The sequence below is a fragment of the Dendrobates tinctorius genome, unplaced genomic scaffold (genome assembly GCF_039654945.1).
Source record: "Dendrobates tinctorius isolate UK_male_01 unplaced genomic scaffold, ASM3965494v1 ptg000028l, whole genome shotgun sequence".
Classification (NCBI taxonomy): Eukaryota; Metazoa; Chordata; class Amphibia; order Anura; family Dendrobatidae; genus Dendrobates; species Dendrobates tinctorius.
The window spans coordinates 57,139,495-57,156,746 of record NW_027361696.1 but is presented as its reverse complement, the minus strand read 5'-3'; the positions used below and the strand labels follow the sequence as shown (position 1 = coordinate 57,156,746).

Below are 17,252 nucleotides of genomic sequence, written 5' to 3'. Positions count from 1 at the left end.
CCAGCAGCAGAATGCAGCTTTACTCCTGAATAGCTGCTCCTTCACCAAACTTTGTCAGAGCTGCAAGGAACTCTCTCTAGCTCCTTCCTCCACCAAGGATGGTTGGAAATGCCCAATATCATCAACAGTGAGTGAGAGAACAAGACACTCCTATATAGTTAAGCCAGAGCAATCACACCTGTTAGTGATTCCCATGTAATAACGCTAACCACCACCGGAGGAAAACTAGAACAAAAGACACCAAAGGGCCCTATTTCCTCTTGGTATTTGTTATAATCTATGTGATTATTGTTATGATGTAATGTCTATTGTCTGTACAAATCCCCTCTGAAATGTAAAGTGCTGCGGAATATGTCGGCGCTATAGAAATAAAATTTATTATTATTATATTATTATTACACCACTGTGTAATGACCCTAATGGCCACCGGGGGCAAAACTAACTTTAAGCAAACAGCTTAAAGGAAAAAAAAAAGGTTACAAGTGCTTTTATCTGTCACAATCCAGCATAGATCGTGACAAGGATCCCACTGTTGGAGATTTTCTTTTTTGCGAAATCGTACAAGAAAACCTGACACAAATTTAGTTTGGAGGGAAAGGACCAAGGACCTGCAGGAGTAAATGGACACAGCAATACTGACCTCCTATACTTTGGACTAGGAGACATACTGCAGGCTGTGATACAAGGAACATGTCATACTGTCATTCCAAAAGTTTTGATCATTGGAGGTCCAGGTTCTGCGACGCCAACCATTTGTGTGCAGTCCCGCTTTGCTGTATGGATTCTTAGGGAGTCCTTTAACCAGAGTCAAGCAGATGTAGGGGGCACAGCGCGTCTTCCACTGCATTTTAGCAAATGTGGACCTCAACACCTGGATTCCCAATTATCACATTTTTTAAAGATCAAGATGTAATCACTCCCGACCTTTTATGCTCCATTTCTAATATTGATGGAAGTGCAACCTTTGTCCCCCTTCAGACACCAGAGCCGCCATGCTCCGTCTACCACCTCGGCAACCCCTTTGGCTACATTTTTTTTTCTGCTAAATTTCACGCTCCAGATTTCAGGCAATTATCATTCATTCTAATTCTGATCTATCTCTAAGATTATTATTTGTATAGGAGAAAAAATTGAAATGGGTGACTGCAAAACCTGGTGGATTTTGGATGTTCTTTTGTGCAGTGTGTTTTTGCAACATGTGTTTTTGTTGCATTGCAGCCAGTCAGCACAGAAAATTCTATTCTCTGTCAGGTTCCTATGGAAACAGGGCGGAATGAATAGAAGGAGTGAATGACTAGGGGACGGGATAACTGTACTATGTCGTGCTCCAGTTTAATGTACAGGATACACCAGGAGCTTAGCTTCTATGCAGATTATTAGTGTATCAATCATTACGGATTAATATTCCCGAGGATAAGGACCATCAGTGATTTGCATGGAGATAAGAGGTAGGACATAAAGAGATTCTAATATTATTTACCCAAATTTTTGGGGGAATTAATGTAGATAACAGTTATTTTATGCTTCGTTTGAACATATCAATCAAGTGGCAATGATTGATGATTGATATGCACATTTGCAAGGTTCAGGGTGTTGTATCAGTTTTCTGTAGGATACGTTCTTCTATATTAGTAGTTAACTCCTCAATAATCATTACAATGTCATGCATAGAAAGAGGGATTCCTATCGCAAAGATTGAACTGAGCCTCCATTTTAGTGTTGGGTTTTTTCTCCAGGAACTGAGCAGCCCAGTGTTTATTTATCCAGTACACGTCTTTTCCATCGTCTTTGTTTTCTATTACTGTAATTTTTGCTGAAGTTTTGCTTTTCCAACTGAAAAGATCTGGGTGGCATGGACTGTCTGCATGGCATGTAGGTTGATGACTTCAAGCTGTACATGTGTTTTGTTTGCAATATTCAGGAACAATTTATAAAAGATGACCAAGTGTCCCTACGTTCGATATGTCCTACGGTCAGCAGAACAAGGAAGAGATGGAAGAAAGTACAGTAAACCATAACTGCAGGATTAGACTGTAAAAACATTACTTATTATTAGTAACTTTTAAAATATCAAAAGGAAAATAAAAAATACAGTAGGCCTACGCACTTCTAGCACTAGAGTTCTTAAGTCCTAGTTCTCGAAATGCGTAGGCCTAGTGTTTTATTTTTTAATTATAATTTTTGATCTTTTAATAGTTACTAATAAATAAAGTTTTTAGTCCATTTCCATTGCTGGATGCCTTCCTGCCTTCTACCCTAACATTTTCACCCGGGAGCCGGCCGGTTTTCTCTGTCCGTGCACCACACCCTTCTTAGATTGAGCGATACTTGGGCAAGGTGAGCTGATGTGATAATTTTTCTTCTCCGTGATCATACTGGGTTCTTCTTGGTAGCCTGTAGCCAGACACAGGTTTGTATTGGATCTGTAGACACAATACAATAGAATAGCGTGTCTCAGTCTTTTGACGAGTTTTAGGACCAGAAACTGAGTGTAAACTCTCCAAACACTCATCAAAAACTTTGAGTTTCTCCTCAGTTTCCACAAAAGAACTCGCCAAAATGGCTGTGCTCATACCCTTTTAAGGGCTTTTCCTGGGTTATAAAATTGATGGATTAATTGCAGCCCTAATTTGCTGTTCAAAGACTAAAATTCGCATTAGGGTAACATAACAGGTACCCTAAACCTTTGGAAGCTTGGAGGGACCTGACAGGTTCTCTTTTGTGAAGACTATGGGGAAGTATACATACCTTTGTTTCCACGTAATTATTAGTAGACCTGATGTGAATCGATTTGCAAAACCCGGGTAACCTGTAGCCGTTGGTCAGGAACCTTGAATACTGCCTCTCGGCAGCTGCAGCTCCTCTTTTGATCTTGCGTGATGTCATGCTTGTGACGTCACGCCGGGCTGGCTAATCAAAAGTAGAGCCGCCGATGCCAGGAGGAACGAGTACGGTAAGTTCTCCGATCTCCCGTCCAACAGCCACTGGTTACTGACTCGGCAGCTGGACCAGAGTCCAACAAATCGATTCCGACCCACTCTGGCTATTAGACAGTGCCCTGGGTGTTGACATCCTCTATTCCCAGTGGGACACCCTCACACCCAGGGCTGTGGGGTACTCGGTACTGGGCCTGATGAGCTTCAATGGGAGATGTCACGGCAGCTGTGACCCGGCCCGTGGCCCTGGGCGCCCATTATAAAAGGGGGTTGTTTCAGTGTGCTTGTGGTGAAAGTTTATAAGTGATTTGTGACGCCACCTGTGGTATTCGGCAATGGAGATGTAAGCCGACGCTGCAGACAGATCCTCTGGGACAGATGGTGTGGTACAGCAGTGATGTTATAGCCCTCCACAGGCAGGGCTGTAGTCCCAGGGTAGAATAAGTGAAGTGACACGTAGATGGTGTAATGTCTGGCGCAAGGGATGCAGCAGTGCTGGGCAGGTTGGAGCAGGAATAAGTGGAGGACACCAGGGCATGTAGTTTCAAAGCTTTACTCACAGTCTGTGTACAAACAGGTGCCTGCCTCCGTACCGTGTCCTCCGGGTCAGGGACTCAGTCAACCTCCGGGCCAGATGGAATACTCCTTTCCAGCACTCCGCCAACATGTGTCTTTCTGAACGTCTCCTCTTATAGCGCCTTTGAGTGAAGTACTCCTAGTACTGAGTTACACTGGAGTTCCTCCTGTCCGATATTCCTATGAACTCTACTTGCACGGCAGACAGCTGTAGTCTGCTTCGGGGACTCCTTGCTACTAAGTCCCGGCTCACTATCCAGTTGCTGTTGTACCCTCAAGTCTTGTGTGGGAATAAAGTGGTCACTACTTCTATTCCTCCGGTGTCTGCTGCAGGACCATTAGTATCCATACAACCTTGGGGACCGGGCCCCGGCCTTGCACTTAGAACTTCTAGGAAGGGTTCTCTTCTAACCCACATCCTCTGTTCTCTTTTACTCCTCACGTTCCGTACTAATCTTTCCTTCTATGGAGAATCAGGCTTTCAGTCTACGTTGCTCTCTCTCTCTCTTCCTTTCCCGTGCCAGCAGACCCAGGTCACTGGGATCTGCTGCAGCAAGTCCATCCATCTATCCCTCTCTCCGGGGATCTTCTTCTCTCCAGCTCTCTAACCAACTGACTAACTGACTCCTAAACTCTTCCCGCTCCTTGTAATGTAAACTAACTCCACCCACCTCCCAGCACGTTTCGTGTTCCAAGCAGGGAGCCACCAATGGGTGCTTTGCTATACTCCAAGCAGGGAGCCGCCGAAGGTGCTTTGCTAGACTACTATGTTGTGTGGGATGCAGGTGTTGGAGTGTGGTCAGGAGTCTCCACCTTACCTGGATGGTGGGGTACCACACCTCAGGAGGAGGTGCAGTACCTCTGTGGTGACTGAGCCTCAGGGGCGCCACACCAGCACATTTAATGAATCAGTTCAGAATAACGTGTTGAAATGGCAGCACGATAAAACATTTAATAGTCTCTTTGCCAGGCTCAGTAATTCAGGATCTCAGAGTGCTACATTCTTCTTTATCTCAGCGGACACAATCTCTTCTTGTACAGATATGCAAGGAGGAATTTTGCAAAATTTCTGATTGCAAAATTTTCAAGTGACCTCTTAAAAAAAGTGCTCCTCCAGCATATGAATGTGACTTTCAGCATACCACTTGACTCATGGCGCGATGAGACTGTTGTTTCTGCTTCACTTGTACAAAGGAATTCAGTGTTCTCCAAAGAAAAAGATTCACTAAGTGCATAGTTCTGCTTTCTCGTGGAGAAATGATTCACTTGAAAATATTTAAAGCATTTGTATTAGATAAGAAAACCACTGATAGTTACTTTTAGGAACAGCACCACTATTGTTATGGTCTGTGTCTGGTACTGCATCTTAGGCTATGTGCCCACGTATCATTTTAAAACGCTCACTAAAAACCGGACTCCTTATCAGAAATCGCGTGTTTTTTTCCACGCGATTTCACCGCGATTTTACCGCGATTATGATCGCAATTTTGCCGCGATTTTCCAGTGCGATATTCAAGCACTTTCCAAGCGATTTGAAGCATCGCTTGGAAAGTGATTGACAGGTTGGTCACACTCGTCAAACATAGTGTTTGACAAGTGTGACCAGGTTTTTACTATTGAGGCTGCCTATGTGGCATCAATAGTAAAAGATAGAATGTTAAAATGCTAAAAAAAAATAAAAAATCGGGGTATATTTACCTTCCGGCGTCCCGCGCTGCATTCCCGGGCCTCAGCGTTCCCAGCGATGCCTTGCGAGACCTGTGATGACGTAGTCTCGCGTTGCTATAGTGATCTCACGAGACCGCTAGAGTCACGCGAGACTACGTCATCACTGGAGCGTGCCGCAAGGCATTACTGGGAACGCTTAGGCCGGGAATGCAGCGCGGGACGTCGGAAGGTAAATATACCCCGATTTTTTATTTTTTATTCTTTTTTTTACAGGGGTATGGTACCCAGGGCCTGGAGGACAGTCTCCTCTCCTCCACACCGTGGGTACCAACCGCACATGAGACGCTTAACTTCCCGCATGGTGGGCATAGCCACATGCGGGAAGTAAGCGGTTCTCATGCATTCCTATGGGTGCGGAATCGCGGCAATTCTTTGCGATTCCGCACAAAAGAATGAGCATGCTGCGATTTTTTCCGCGATGCGATTCCGCCGCGGAAAAAAACGCAGCATTAGCACAGCATGTGTGGAATGCCATAGGAATGCATGGGGGGCGTTCTGTACACGATTTTTAAACGCTTTCGCGCCGAAAATCGTGGCAAAAACGCTTAAAAAACGCTACGTGGGCACACAGCCTTAGGCTTATTTATTTTGATGTGTTTGAGTTGCAATAGCAGGCACGGTCCTTGGAGAAAAGGGGTGATGCTCCTTGGAGACGTCATCCATATTTTAAATTTTTATAGAAACCCTTAAGGACGCAGCCAATTTTCATTTTTTAAATTTTCATTTTTTTTTACTCCTGTTTTATTTTACCCTCAACTTCGGCGTATGAAGACTTGTTTTCTTGCAGTGCTAGTTGTAGTTTTTAATGGCACTATTAATTTTACTATGAATTGCAAGGGAAAATGGAAAAAAAAAATCACATATTTACATATTTAATATCCCAGAGGAAAGACTCCTCACCCTGTCATGTCAGGCATGTCACTCCTCACAAGGAGAAACGTTAATCCTTAGATCCCCAGGTAGAGACCTTTCATATGGCCAGATTAAATCGAATGCTTTGCACTGATGAGGGGCAAACGCCCAGAAACACGTATCTACACATTCAGATTCTGGTATGGCTTTTATCCTAAGTCACCCGGCAAAGCTCATTAAAGGGTCGAGTTAACTTTTTGGATTGCTACCCCACAATAGATGGCACTATAGTTCACATCCTCTTCCACTTCGGAGAGACAATTTGCATACTTAATTTCCAAGTGGATCATTGCAAGTCTCCTCACGCTCAGTTATGTCATTGTCCAAAATGAGAGACGTTAGCTCTTAGATTCCAGTCCAGGTAGCAAAAAGTTTCCAGCAGGATCCATCCAACACCTCTGGTAACTGAGAGATTCTCCTGCATTCTCATCTGGTGACACAGCAATGACATCAATCTCACATCCTCCCTTGTGAAAGCATTATTCAAATTAACAGAACCCACATGAAAAGGAGATTGTCTAATATTTCCTATTACACTCCAAAGCAAGAATAAACCTCATTAGCCGAAATCTCACTTACATTCTCTAGTGTCTCTTTCAGACCACTTAGCACTAAACTAATTGAAAAAGCATCTCCCTCCTACAAACTTCTTAGACCTCAGTCACAGTTTCTGGGCTTTCTGACCACAGTTGGACCAGACCTCTATTATAGTCCAACCTGACTATAGCCATTTGGCACTAATCTATTTAAAGGGGTTATCTGGGACTTTGATTATTTTCTTTAATATGGGAGCTAATAACTTACATATAGTTGTTAACTTAGCTCTTAATCATAGCAATTAGCTTGGCACAGGTGGGATGTTAAAATACACTCAAGATCACGTTAAAATGACAACTTCAATGCCGCCTACAATTTACAATAATACAATATATGAAACGTGTTCACATTTACATGACATATTATTAAGTAGAACAATCACTAGTTAGTAGCGGTATAAAACTTTACATTTTTAAATTCAAGCCAAATGGTACTGTCACGATTCATCTGCTCAGTGTGTCTGGGACTCAGTGATTGACAGCGCTGTCATCCTATCCTGTGCTCGGGTGTACTGAGCTGTTAGTGCTTTTATTGACAGCTCGGTTAACCTGTCTGTGACTGGGAGGTGCAGAGATTTCTCCAGGTGCTCCCTGTCCTTAGTAATTGCGCTGCTATTTGGTGAGCTGTCTAGCTAAGATCACTACCAGTCAAAAGCTTATGCTCTCTGGTTTGTGTTTGCCTGATTCTTGTGCTGTGAGTTCTGATCTACTGCTGCCTGACCTTTGCACCATGTTCTGACTACCCGTTTGTTATTGCCGCTTTTCTTATCCGCTATTATCTGGTATTCTGACCCCGGACTGTGCCCTGACTTACGCCTTCATCTTTTCCCTTAGTTTACTACAATAAAGCAGCTCTTTCTCTTCCAGTCTGCCCTGGTGACGGTTATCCTGATTGACAGCTGGCTCCCTGCAGATAGGCAGCGGGGAGCTGGCTGTCAATGAACATGATGTCAGTAGTGACACCCCATCAACAGAGCAGAAAAGAAGCAGCTTCTCTGTCAACATGATGTCAGCAAAAGCTGCAGAATTGCCGTCAAGAGGCTATTACTGAACCATGAAGCCTTCTAGAAATTTCATTTAAACACTATTGTAGCATTTGGCTTCAATTTAAGAGGGGACGTCTTATACTGCTAACCATTGACTTGTCTACTTAATTTGCATAAGTGATCCTGTTACATATGTTGTATTATTGTTAATTATGGGCTGCATTGATGATGACATTTTAACATGATCTTCAGTGTATTTTAAGTTGCACCTGCACCTGGCTAATTGCTATGATTAAGAGTTGAGTGGAGCTTGATACATGTAAGCAGTGATGCCTAGCCCAATTCCTCTGTCTCTGCTCACCTTGGAGATCTATGCACTTTACCTAAGATGAATGTTTTATCCCAGTGCCAGACTCAGTCATCTATACTTACATGCTCATGTGAACACTGTCACTGCCACAAACAAGTGAGTGAATTTTTTTTTCGCAGAAAATTTTTCTTCCTTTTTTCCTACAGTTGCTAGCTGCTTGTTCTGCCCTGTAACAATGTCACCTAAGTCAGGTGGTAATCCTCCTGATTTTTTAGACCTCATGTCAACAAAGCAGCATTTTCACTTCCACTCTGTGGTAGATGGGGCGTCATGCTGATTGACAGCCGACTCCCCGTCGCCTAACTGTGTGGAGCTGGCTGTCAATCAGCATGACATCGGCAGTGACGCCTCATAGACAAAGCAGAGTGGAAGACAAGAAGATGCTCTGTTGATGTGATGTCAGCTGAAGCTGGCAGAGATCGACGCCGAGCACAACAGGCAGTTAGTTAGCAACTACCTGCTGGTAAATCCTTAGACCCATATGAAGAAAATAACAAAAGTCCTGGATGTAGTCAGTCTCGGTGGCATTTTGTGTTGATGGCTACCGAATTAATTATCTAAGGCTAGTTTCACATTTGTGCTTTATAGCTAGCAGGATTTTGCCGTGCGCTGCGCAGTTTTGAAGGTGCGCCCGTGTGCGCCGAACGCAGCATGTTGCATTTCGGCGCGCACTGCGCACCTTCAAAAGTGCGCAGCGCACAGCAAAATCCAGCTAGCGCACGTCCAGCGCACGATCTGCGCACCCTATGCTAAAGATAGGGTGCGCAGATCGCAAGCGCCCATGTGTGCTAGTAGGCGGCGATGACTGGATGGGGCGGGCAGGGAGCCGGCAGGGGGCGGGGCTTAGTGGCGGCCGTGCACAGGCCGTCGCTGCTCTATAAAGCGCAAATGTGAAACTAGCCTAAGACTATGTGCATGAGCTTCTCCTGATGGTATGGCTGGAGAGTTGTGTAGTGGAAACCCCTCTGTAGGGTGAGCTTTTAGGGGAGTAAAAAGAGGTCTCACACTTTGCCATAATTAATCAAATTGTCAGGAACACCGCACTGCACTTGCTCACTGAGCCAGTGCGCATGTCCTGAGTACAAACCTGTGCCCAAAGATACCTATGGAGCGGGGCAGCAGTGGTGACAATGCGTGCTCCAGGCTCACAGGACCTGTGTCACTGAAGGTAGAAAGCAGTGAAGGACCTATAATAATGTGACTGCAGGGGGCGGGGCTTAGCGTCCTGCTGCTGGAGATAAGTGCAGGATTCTACTACAGGGATCCTCAAATCAGACAAACGGGGGTTATGCACAGAGAGGGCAGCGCGGTACCAGAGGGACAAGCAGAGAGTAGTCAGAATGTAAGCAATGAGTCTTACACGAAGATAGCAGCACCGTACAAGAGGGGCAATCAGAGACTAGTCAGGACATAGGCAATGAGTCCGAAACCAGAGAAGCAGATAAACAGTACAGAATCAAGAGACAAACTCACAACAGAGGACAGAACCATATAAGCAAGCTAGAAGACAATCAGAAGGCACAGGCACACAGGGGTCACCACACTCGGCCAAAGGCAAAAGTATAACTGACAGGGATTGGAGTCTCCCAGGGCTATAAGAAGCCCTCCTTGAGCCAAAGAGAGGCTACAATAATTAACCCCCGGCGTGCAGGTCAAGCCTGCACTGAGCCCAAGACATTAACCCCTGACGTGCAGGTCAAAACCTGCACTGGGATCATGACACAAATCAGGATGACTGGAGACAAGAGCTTACACAGTAGACATCAGTCTGTGTGTCACGCCTTGTCTACCTCAGACAAAAAGACAAGGCTATTGTACCCACAGGAAAAAGAGGAAAGGTTAAGTACATTACCAAACTAGGATATGTGAGTTTAAAGAACAAAGCCGTAAATCATTAATTCTGCTAATTTCCCAGAAGAACTACCGTATTTTTCTGATTATAAGACGCACTTTTTCCCCCCAAAGAGTGGAGCATTGCTGCCGGCCGCAGGCTGGGATGAGGGGGTGTTCGGATGTGCAGCACGCCACTGCGGGTGTCCAGTGCTGCTGCGGTGTCCGATGCTCCCGAGATCTTGGTGCTGAGATCTCCATCTGCGCCTGTGCCACCCCCGGCAGCTATTTTCCCAGAGTCCATCGCATTGGAAACCATGGAACTGCGGGGGCTCTGGCCTTTCACAAAATGTTGGCAGAGCCCCCACAGCAGCACCGGACACCGCAGCAGCACTGGACACCCACAGCAGCACCAGACACCGCAGCAGCGGACATCTGCAGTGGTGCACCGCACATACAAACACCCCCTGATCTCAGCCTGCGGCCTGCAGCAACGCTCCACTCTTGACTCCTCCAGCTGCGACTCTTAGACTCCGCTTCACCGCAGCCACCACTCCTAGTAAGCAATAAGATGCATGGATTATAAGAAGCACCACCAGTTTATTAAAAAAAGGTTTTTTTTCTATTTTTCTCCTCAAAATTTGGGGTGCGTCTTATAATCCGGAGCGTCTTATAATCCAAAAAAATACGGATCTTATTGCTTAAAAACTAACTCTCAATGTCTTCAACACTTTTAAACAAAGCCAACACCGTGTCTCATTGCTTTTATGAATAAGACATATAAAAGCTAATACAAAACACAAACCTATTAAAGCTAGATATGTAGATATAAGTTGTTTAAATCATAATAAATGCAAGATATAAAATATTAACCATAACAGTTTGCAACTCTTTTATCTGTCATTTTTTTAATCCAAACCGTGTTATGACCACAGACCACATCAAAGGTGAATGAGCTCGGAAACAAAGAGCCTGTAATAGCCAAACGGTGCAACATTTGCAAATGAAGCCCAAATGCAAAAATGATTTTTAGCTCCAAATACCATTTAGGCCCTAAGGGTGTGTGCACACGTTGCGGATTCTGCTGCGGATCCGCAGCGGATTTGGCCCTGCCGATCCGCAGCAGTTCCACAGACATTGTACAGTACAATGTTAGCCAAAGGAATTTCAAATCCGCAGTGCACATGCTGAGGATTTGCTGCGGTTTTAAATCCGCAGCATGTCAATTCTTTCTGTTCCATTGTCCAGGTGTCAATCCGCAGGGGAAAACCGCTGGCAAATCCGCAGGAAAACTGCAGGTCACTTTACCTGTGGTTTTACCTGCAAATCCGCGTGGAAAAATCAGCAGGTGAATCCGCAGCGTGTGCACTCACCCTAAGAGTGTGTGCACACGTTGCGGATTCTGCTGCGGATCCGCACCGGATTTGGCCCTGCGGATCCGCAGCAGTTTTTGCTTTGGTCTACAGTAACTTTATTTTCAATGGAAAACAAAAACCGCAGTGCACATGCTGTGGATTTTTCTGTGCGGATTTGCTGCGGGTTCAAATCCGTAGCATGTCACTTCTTTGTGCGGAATAAGCAGCGGTTTCACACCTGCTCCATTGTACAGGTGGCAAACCGCAGGGGAAAACCGCAGGCTAATCCTCCGATAAACCACAGGTCTTTTGCAAAGTCCGCGCAGAAAATTCCGCAGCAGAATCCGCAATGTGTGCACACACCCTAAAGGTACTGGCAATGCTTTTTATGGGAATAGCCATGAGACATGCAGCCGCAGGGACTTGAACATATTATTCAAGCACGCCGAAGACACTTGGTTAGCACACGAGCATGGCGGATTAGCTCATCACTAATCCCTAGCAGTCCAATATTTTGAACATATGGTGTGGTTTGATGTTTCTCTCAAGCTCTGGAAGTTTGGGCTGTCGTGGAAATTATGTAGATGGTTTCTAAAGTTCTTGACAGCCATCAAGTGGTAAGATCAGGAGACTTGATATATTTTCTGACGGAATATAACCGAGGGGGACAACGAGACCGCTGCTCACATATCTTGAGGATGATGTGACGCTGATCGGTTTGATTAGAGAAAGGGACGAGATATCTTATCGGTCTGGGATTTCGTGATTGGAAAGATGGTTTTAAGAGAATAATCTGGTTTTGAATGTGGAAATTATAAAGAAAATGATCATTGATTTCAGGAAATGGGAGCAAAATATGTTTGCACGAATTTGGAGATAGTAACAGTTTCTGGAGTGTCACATGATTTGATGTGATCTGGAAAGATTCATCTGTCAAGATATATCTCACATGTCCATGTAGAAAGCCCAACGGCACCTTTATATTTTTGTGAGTGTTCATAAAGTATTATTTTAGTGCTGAGTTTTTTCAGAAGTTTTAGTATTTGCATAAAGTCCATTTTTAGGCCTTGTTGATTATTTGCATCGTTTCTTTCCTTACATTTTTTATGCGCAAAATGTTTTGACGTCCCAGCGTAATGAATGTATGATAGTTTCCAAAATGTCATCCACACGCGTTTTTATTTTTCTTTGCATTTTTCAACTATCAATGCGTCAGTTCTTTCAGCGTTTTTGCAGCATGTATTGTATGCACCGTTTTTCCTGCAGAAAAAAATGCACTGTTTGAACATACCCTTAAGAGGATTTTGACTTCTGATACCATATTATGACTATTAAGAAAAGTACTTGTTATGCAGGGTGGCTAAAACTGCTGGATCTATAGCTGTCAGGGTGTGATCTGATAGATATTCTTTAGAATTTCCGTTTGGAAACTTGAGCAGAAAATTCACGGCAGAATATTGTCAAAGTGGATGAGTTTTTTTTGTATTTTCACCCCCACAAAACTTTTATTTTCAGGAGATATAATGATGAGTAGGGACTAATGTACGTTTCCTGCAATGCGCTAACCCACCAGGCCTGGAATATTGCAGATGCTTTTTTCTGTATCTATATCTCCCAAAAAGATGTAACATTGCGAAACAAAAGGAAAAGAAATGTAAGATTGTGAAACATGTCACATAAACATAATCCAATGCTTGTTTTCTTTTATTCCTTAGGTTTTTGCTTAAAGAGGTCTTAGACATGTCTGGAAGTCATTCTGCAATTCTTGGAGGCTTTGTTCTGTCAGGTAATAAAGATAAAAAAAATACAAATCCCAATATTAGGTCCATTTAAATGAACAGAAAAAATTAATCTAAAGCTTTAGAACATTCACAAAAAAACAAAAAAGTAAAAAATATATCATGCAGTATAAATGCTCAGGGAAAAAAGGTTACCGTGTAATTTCTGCTGATGGGGAAACGCCTGGCAGGTCACAGCATCCAGAGCAAAATCATCCATTTCCGAGGGAATCAAACTTGGTCCCGGAATGATCGACAGGTCACTGCTGCAGTTTCCTTTACTTTACAATTTAAACATCTGAAGATTTTAATATACCTACTATATAATCATCTTATTCTGTCTGTCTGTAATGGAAATCCCGCGGCGCTGATTGGTTGCGCCTGGCATCGACCAATCAGCTCATTCAAACGACGCACGCTTCCATCGGAAGATTTGCTGCACGGAGAGTGAGAGATTCTAGAATACCCAATGCTTTAGAATCGGGCCACCATCTAGTATATACTGTATATATTTGTTTATATAATTTCCTTGTAATGTTTTCATTTCCTGTTCTGTCCAGATGTCACCGTATCCCAGAATTCCAAGCAGAGGAAGTTCACTGACCGCCATATTGGGACACCCAAGTGATGGGTGTCTCAATATGGAAACTGCTGCCAGTACCAACCTATTGCGCGGTACCACCAGCGGAACACCGTCGCACCACACTCACACTCTATACGCCGCATGCACCATACATACTCACACACACACTCACACACACACTCTATATGCAGTACGCAACACACCCACACTCTCACACACACACTCACACACACTCAGAGTCATACAGTTATACTCATAGTCACACTCTCACACTCACAGTCACACACACTCTCACACTTACATTCACACTCTGATACTCACAGTCACGCTCACAATCTCACAGTCACACACACTCACACTCACACTGTCACTCTCACAGTCACTCACACTCTCACACTTACATTCACACTCTGACACTCAGTCACACTCATAATCTCACAGTCACACTCATATTCACACTCACATTCACACTCTCAGTCACACTCACATCAACACTCACTCAGACTCACACTCACACTGTCACACTCACACATTTAGACTTAGACTCACACACACACACACACTCAGACTCACACACTCAGACTCTCACACTCACACACACACACTCTTCCTCACACACTCACTCGCACTAACACACTCAGACTCTCACACTCACACACTCACAATCACACTCACGCAGCTTCTTGAACGGTACGACCAGTGGAATACCGTCGCTCTGCGCCTGCGTGAATTCCATGCAGGCGCAGTGAATCATTCGGCTGATCCCGGCGGCAGATGCGCGACATGTCTACAGGGAGAGGAAGCCGGTCACATTAAAGGGGCTTTCCCACAAACGAAAGTTCATTTTAAAAATTGTCTGTGTCTGACCGTGTATGGAGCATACCACATCTCCTGGGCAGGGGAGGAAGCAAAAGAAAATAATGACATTACAGCAGGGGATCACAGATGATTCATTTTGTGAGGTAAAATATTTCACTGGCTGTTTTTAAACAATATTTTACTTCACAAAATGTATCCTCTGCGATCTCCTGCTGTAATATCAGTATTGTCTTTTGCTTCCTCCTCTGCCCAGGAGCTGTGGTATCCACTGTACACAGTCAGACACAGACAATTTTTAGAATGAACTTTTGTTCATGGGAAAGCCCCTTTAATGTGACCAGCTTTCTCTGCCTGTAGACACGTCACGCATCTGCCGCCGGGATCAGAGCACAGTGGGGACACAGCTCAAAGGGGACAGCACATGAGGGGAGAACACAGCACAAGAAGGAGAGAGACAGCAGACAAGAGGGATAGCACATGGGGTAGACAGGTCAAAGAAGCACTGGAACTTTTCAACCTTTTCCCACATATCATGCTTCAAACATAAAGATACCAAATGTAAATTTTTGGTGAAGAATCAACAACAAGTGGAACACAATTGTGAAGTTGAGCAAAATTTATTGGTTATTTTAAATTATTGTGGAAATTCAAAAACTGAAAAGTGGGGCGTGCAATATTATTCGGCCCCTTTACTTTCAGTGCAGCAAACTCACTCCAGAAGTTCATTGTGGATGTCTGAATGATCCAAAGTTGTCCTAAATGACTAATGATGATAAATATAATCCACCTGTGTGTAATCAAGTCTCCGTATAAATGCACCGGTTCTGTGATAGTCTCAGGGTTCTGTTTGAAGCACAGAGAGCATCATGAAGACCAAGGAACACAACAGGAAGGTCCGTGATACTGTTGTGGAAAAGCTTAAAGCCGGATTTGGATACAAAATGATTTCCAAAACATTAAACATCCCAAAGAGCACTGTGCAAGCGATCATATTGAAATGGAAGAATTATCATACCACTGCAAATCTACCAAGACCCGGCCATCCCTCTAAACTTTCATCTTTCAGACTGATCAGAGATGCTGCCATAGGCCCATGATCACTCTGGATGAACTGCAAAGATCTACAGCTGAGGTGGGACAGTCTGTCATTTGACAACAATCAGTCGTACACTGCACAAATGTGACCTTTATGAAAGAGTGGCAAGAAGAAAGCCATTTCTCAAAGATATCCATAAAAAGTAAGATATCCATAAAAAGTGTTGTTTAAAATTTGCAACAAGCCACCTGGGAGACACACCAAACATGTGTAAGAAGGTGCTCTGGTCAGATGAAACCAAAATCAAACTTTTTGGCAACAATGCCAGACGATATGTTTAGCGTAAAGGCAACACAGCTCATCATCCTGAACACACCATCCTCACTGTCAAACATGGTGGTGGCAGTATCATGGTTTGGGCCTGCTTTAGTTCAGCAGGGAAAGGGAAGATGGTTAAAATTGATGGGAAGATGGATGGAGCCAAATACAGGACCATTCTTGAAGAAAACCTGTTGGAGTCTGCAAAAGACCTGAGATTGGGGCGGAGATTTGTCTTCCAACAAGACAATGATACCAAACATAAAGCAAAATCTACAATGGAATGGTTCACAAACAAACGTATCCAGGTGTTAGAATGGCCAAGTCAAAGTCCAGACTTGAATCTAATCGAGAATCTGTGGAAAGAGCTGAAAACTGCTGTTCACAAACGATCTCCATCAAACCTCACTGAGCTAGAGCTGTTTGCCAAGGAAGAATGGGCAAGAATTTCAGTCTCTCGATGTACAAAACTGATAGAGACATTGTGGGGAAGGTGACTTGATGGACAGATGTGACTGGTAGTAGGAGGGGACGGTTTGTGCACTAGAGACGGAGATTGACAGTATAGAAGGGTGACAGCTGGGAAAGGTGGATAGGAGAGTGCAGTACCTAGAAATGACCACAAGATGGCAGGGGGGAGTAGCTTAGGACTTAACATCAGCTTACGGCTTGAGAAACGCTTAGTCATGGGGGGCAGGGAGATAGGAACCCAAGGGGGGAATTCCTGGTGAGAGAGGGGATAAATAGGACTGGTTAGGGTTCCAGACAGGTTAGTCCCGGGAGGAGCTCTGTAGAAGACGGTGAAGAGAGAAGAGCTCGACCAGGGGACAGACAACAAAGAGACAGTTAGGGGTGTGGCCCTGACCCGACGGACCGCAGGACAGACGAGGCCCCGGGGGTACCGATTGGACGACGACCTCGGGCAGGTGAAGTGCTGGTGGTAGATTGGTCTAGGACAGCCCCAGCGAAAGATCCGCGAGGGACGTTACTTCGACTGGAGCAAAGGTGCAGGTACCCGTGCCTGGAGACAGAGAACTGTAAAGAGGCTGCGGTGCATGGTTGTGGTCGTCAGGAGGACGACGAATAAATCCGGAACTGTTACAACTGAAATCTGTCTCCGCCTCGTCCTTGCATCGCCTGGTGTCTGTGTCATCCATACAGGGTAAGCAGTGGTCCACCCCCCAATCCAGGCCCCTACCACAACATACCCCAAGCGACTTGCAGCTGTAATCGCAGCAAAAGGTGACGCAACAAAGTATTAAGTTAAAGGGGCCGAATAATATTGCACACCCCATTTTTCAGTTTTTGAATTTCCACAAAAATTTTAAATAACCAATAAATTTCATTCAACTTCACAATTGTGTTCCACTTGTTGTTGATTCTTCACCAAAAATTTACATTTGGTACCTTTATGCTTCAAGCATATGTG

At 44.4% G+C, this 17,252-nt stretch overlaps 1 protein-coding gene across 4 annotated transcripts in view; it reads left to right on the top strand.

Annotated features, from left to right (window-relative positions):
* LOC141085425 (cell adhesion molecule CEACAM16-like) overlaps positions 1 to 17,252 on the top strand; it is a 74,353-nt gene that overhangs the window by 41,406 nt on the left and 15,695 nt on the right. For 3 of the 4 annotated variants that reach the window (XR_012231299.1, XR_012231297.1, XM_073570784.1), the window contains one exon: positions 13,005 to 13,075. Coding sequence is in view for 1 of the 4 variants with exons in the window: in XM_073570784.1 (XP_073426885.1) it covers positions 13,005 to 13,075 (71 nt within the window). In the remaining 3 variants the exon portion in view is untranslated. Of the gene's footprint in view, positions 1 to 1,309; positions 1,449 to 13,004; positions 13,076 to 17,252 lie in introns of those variants that run through there. The other variant, XR_012231298.1, reaches the window with a different exon arrangement.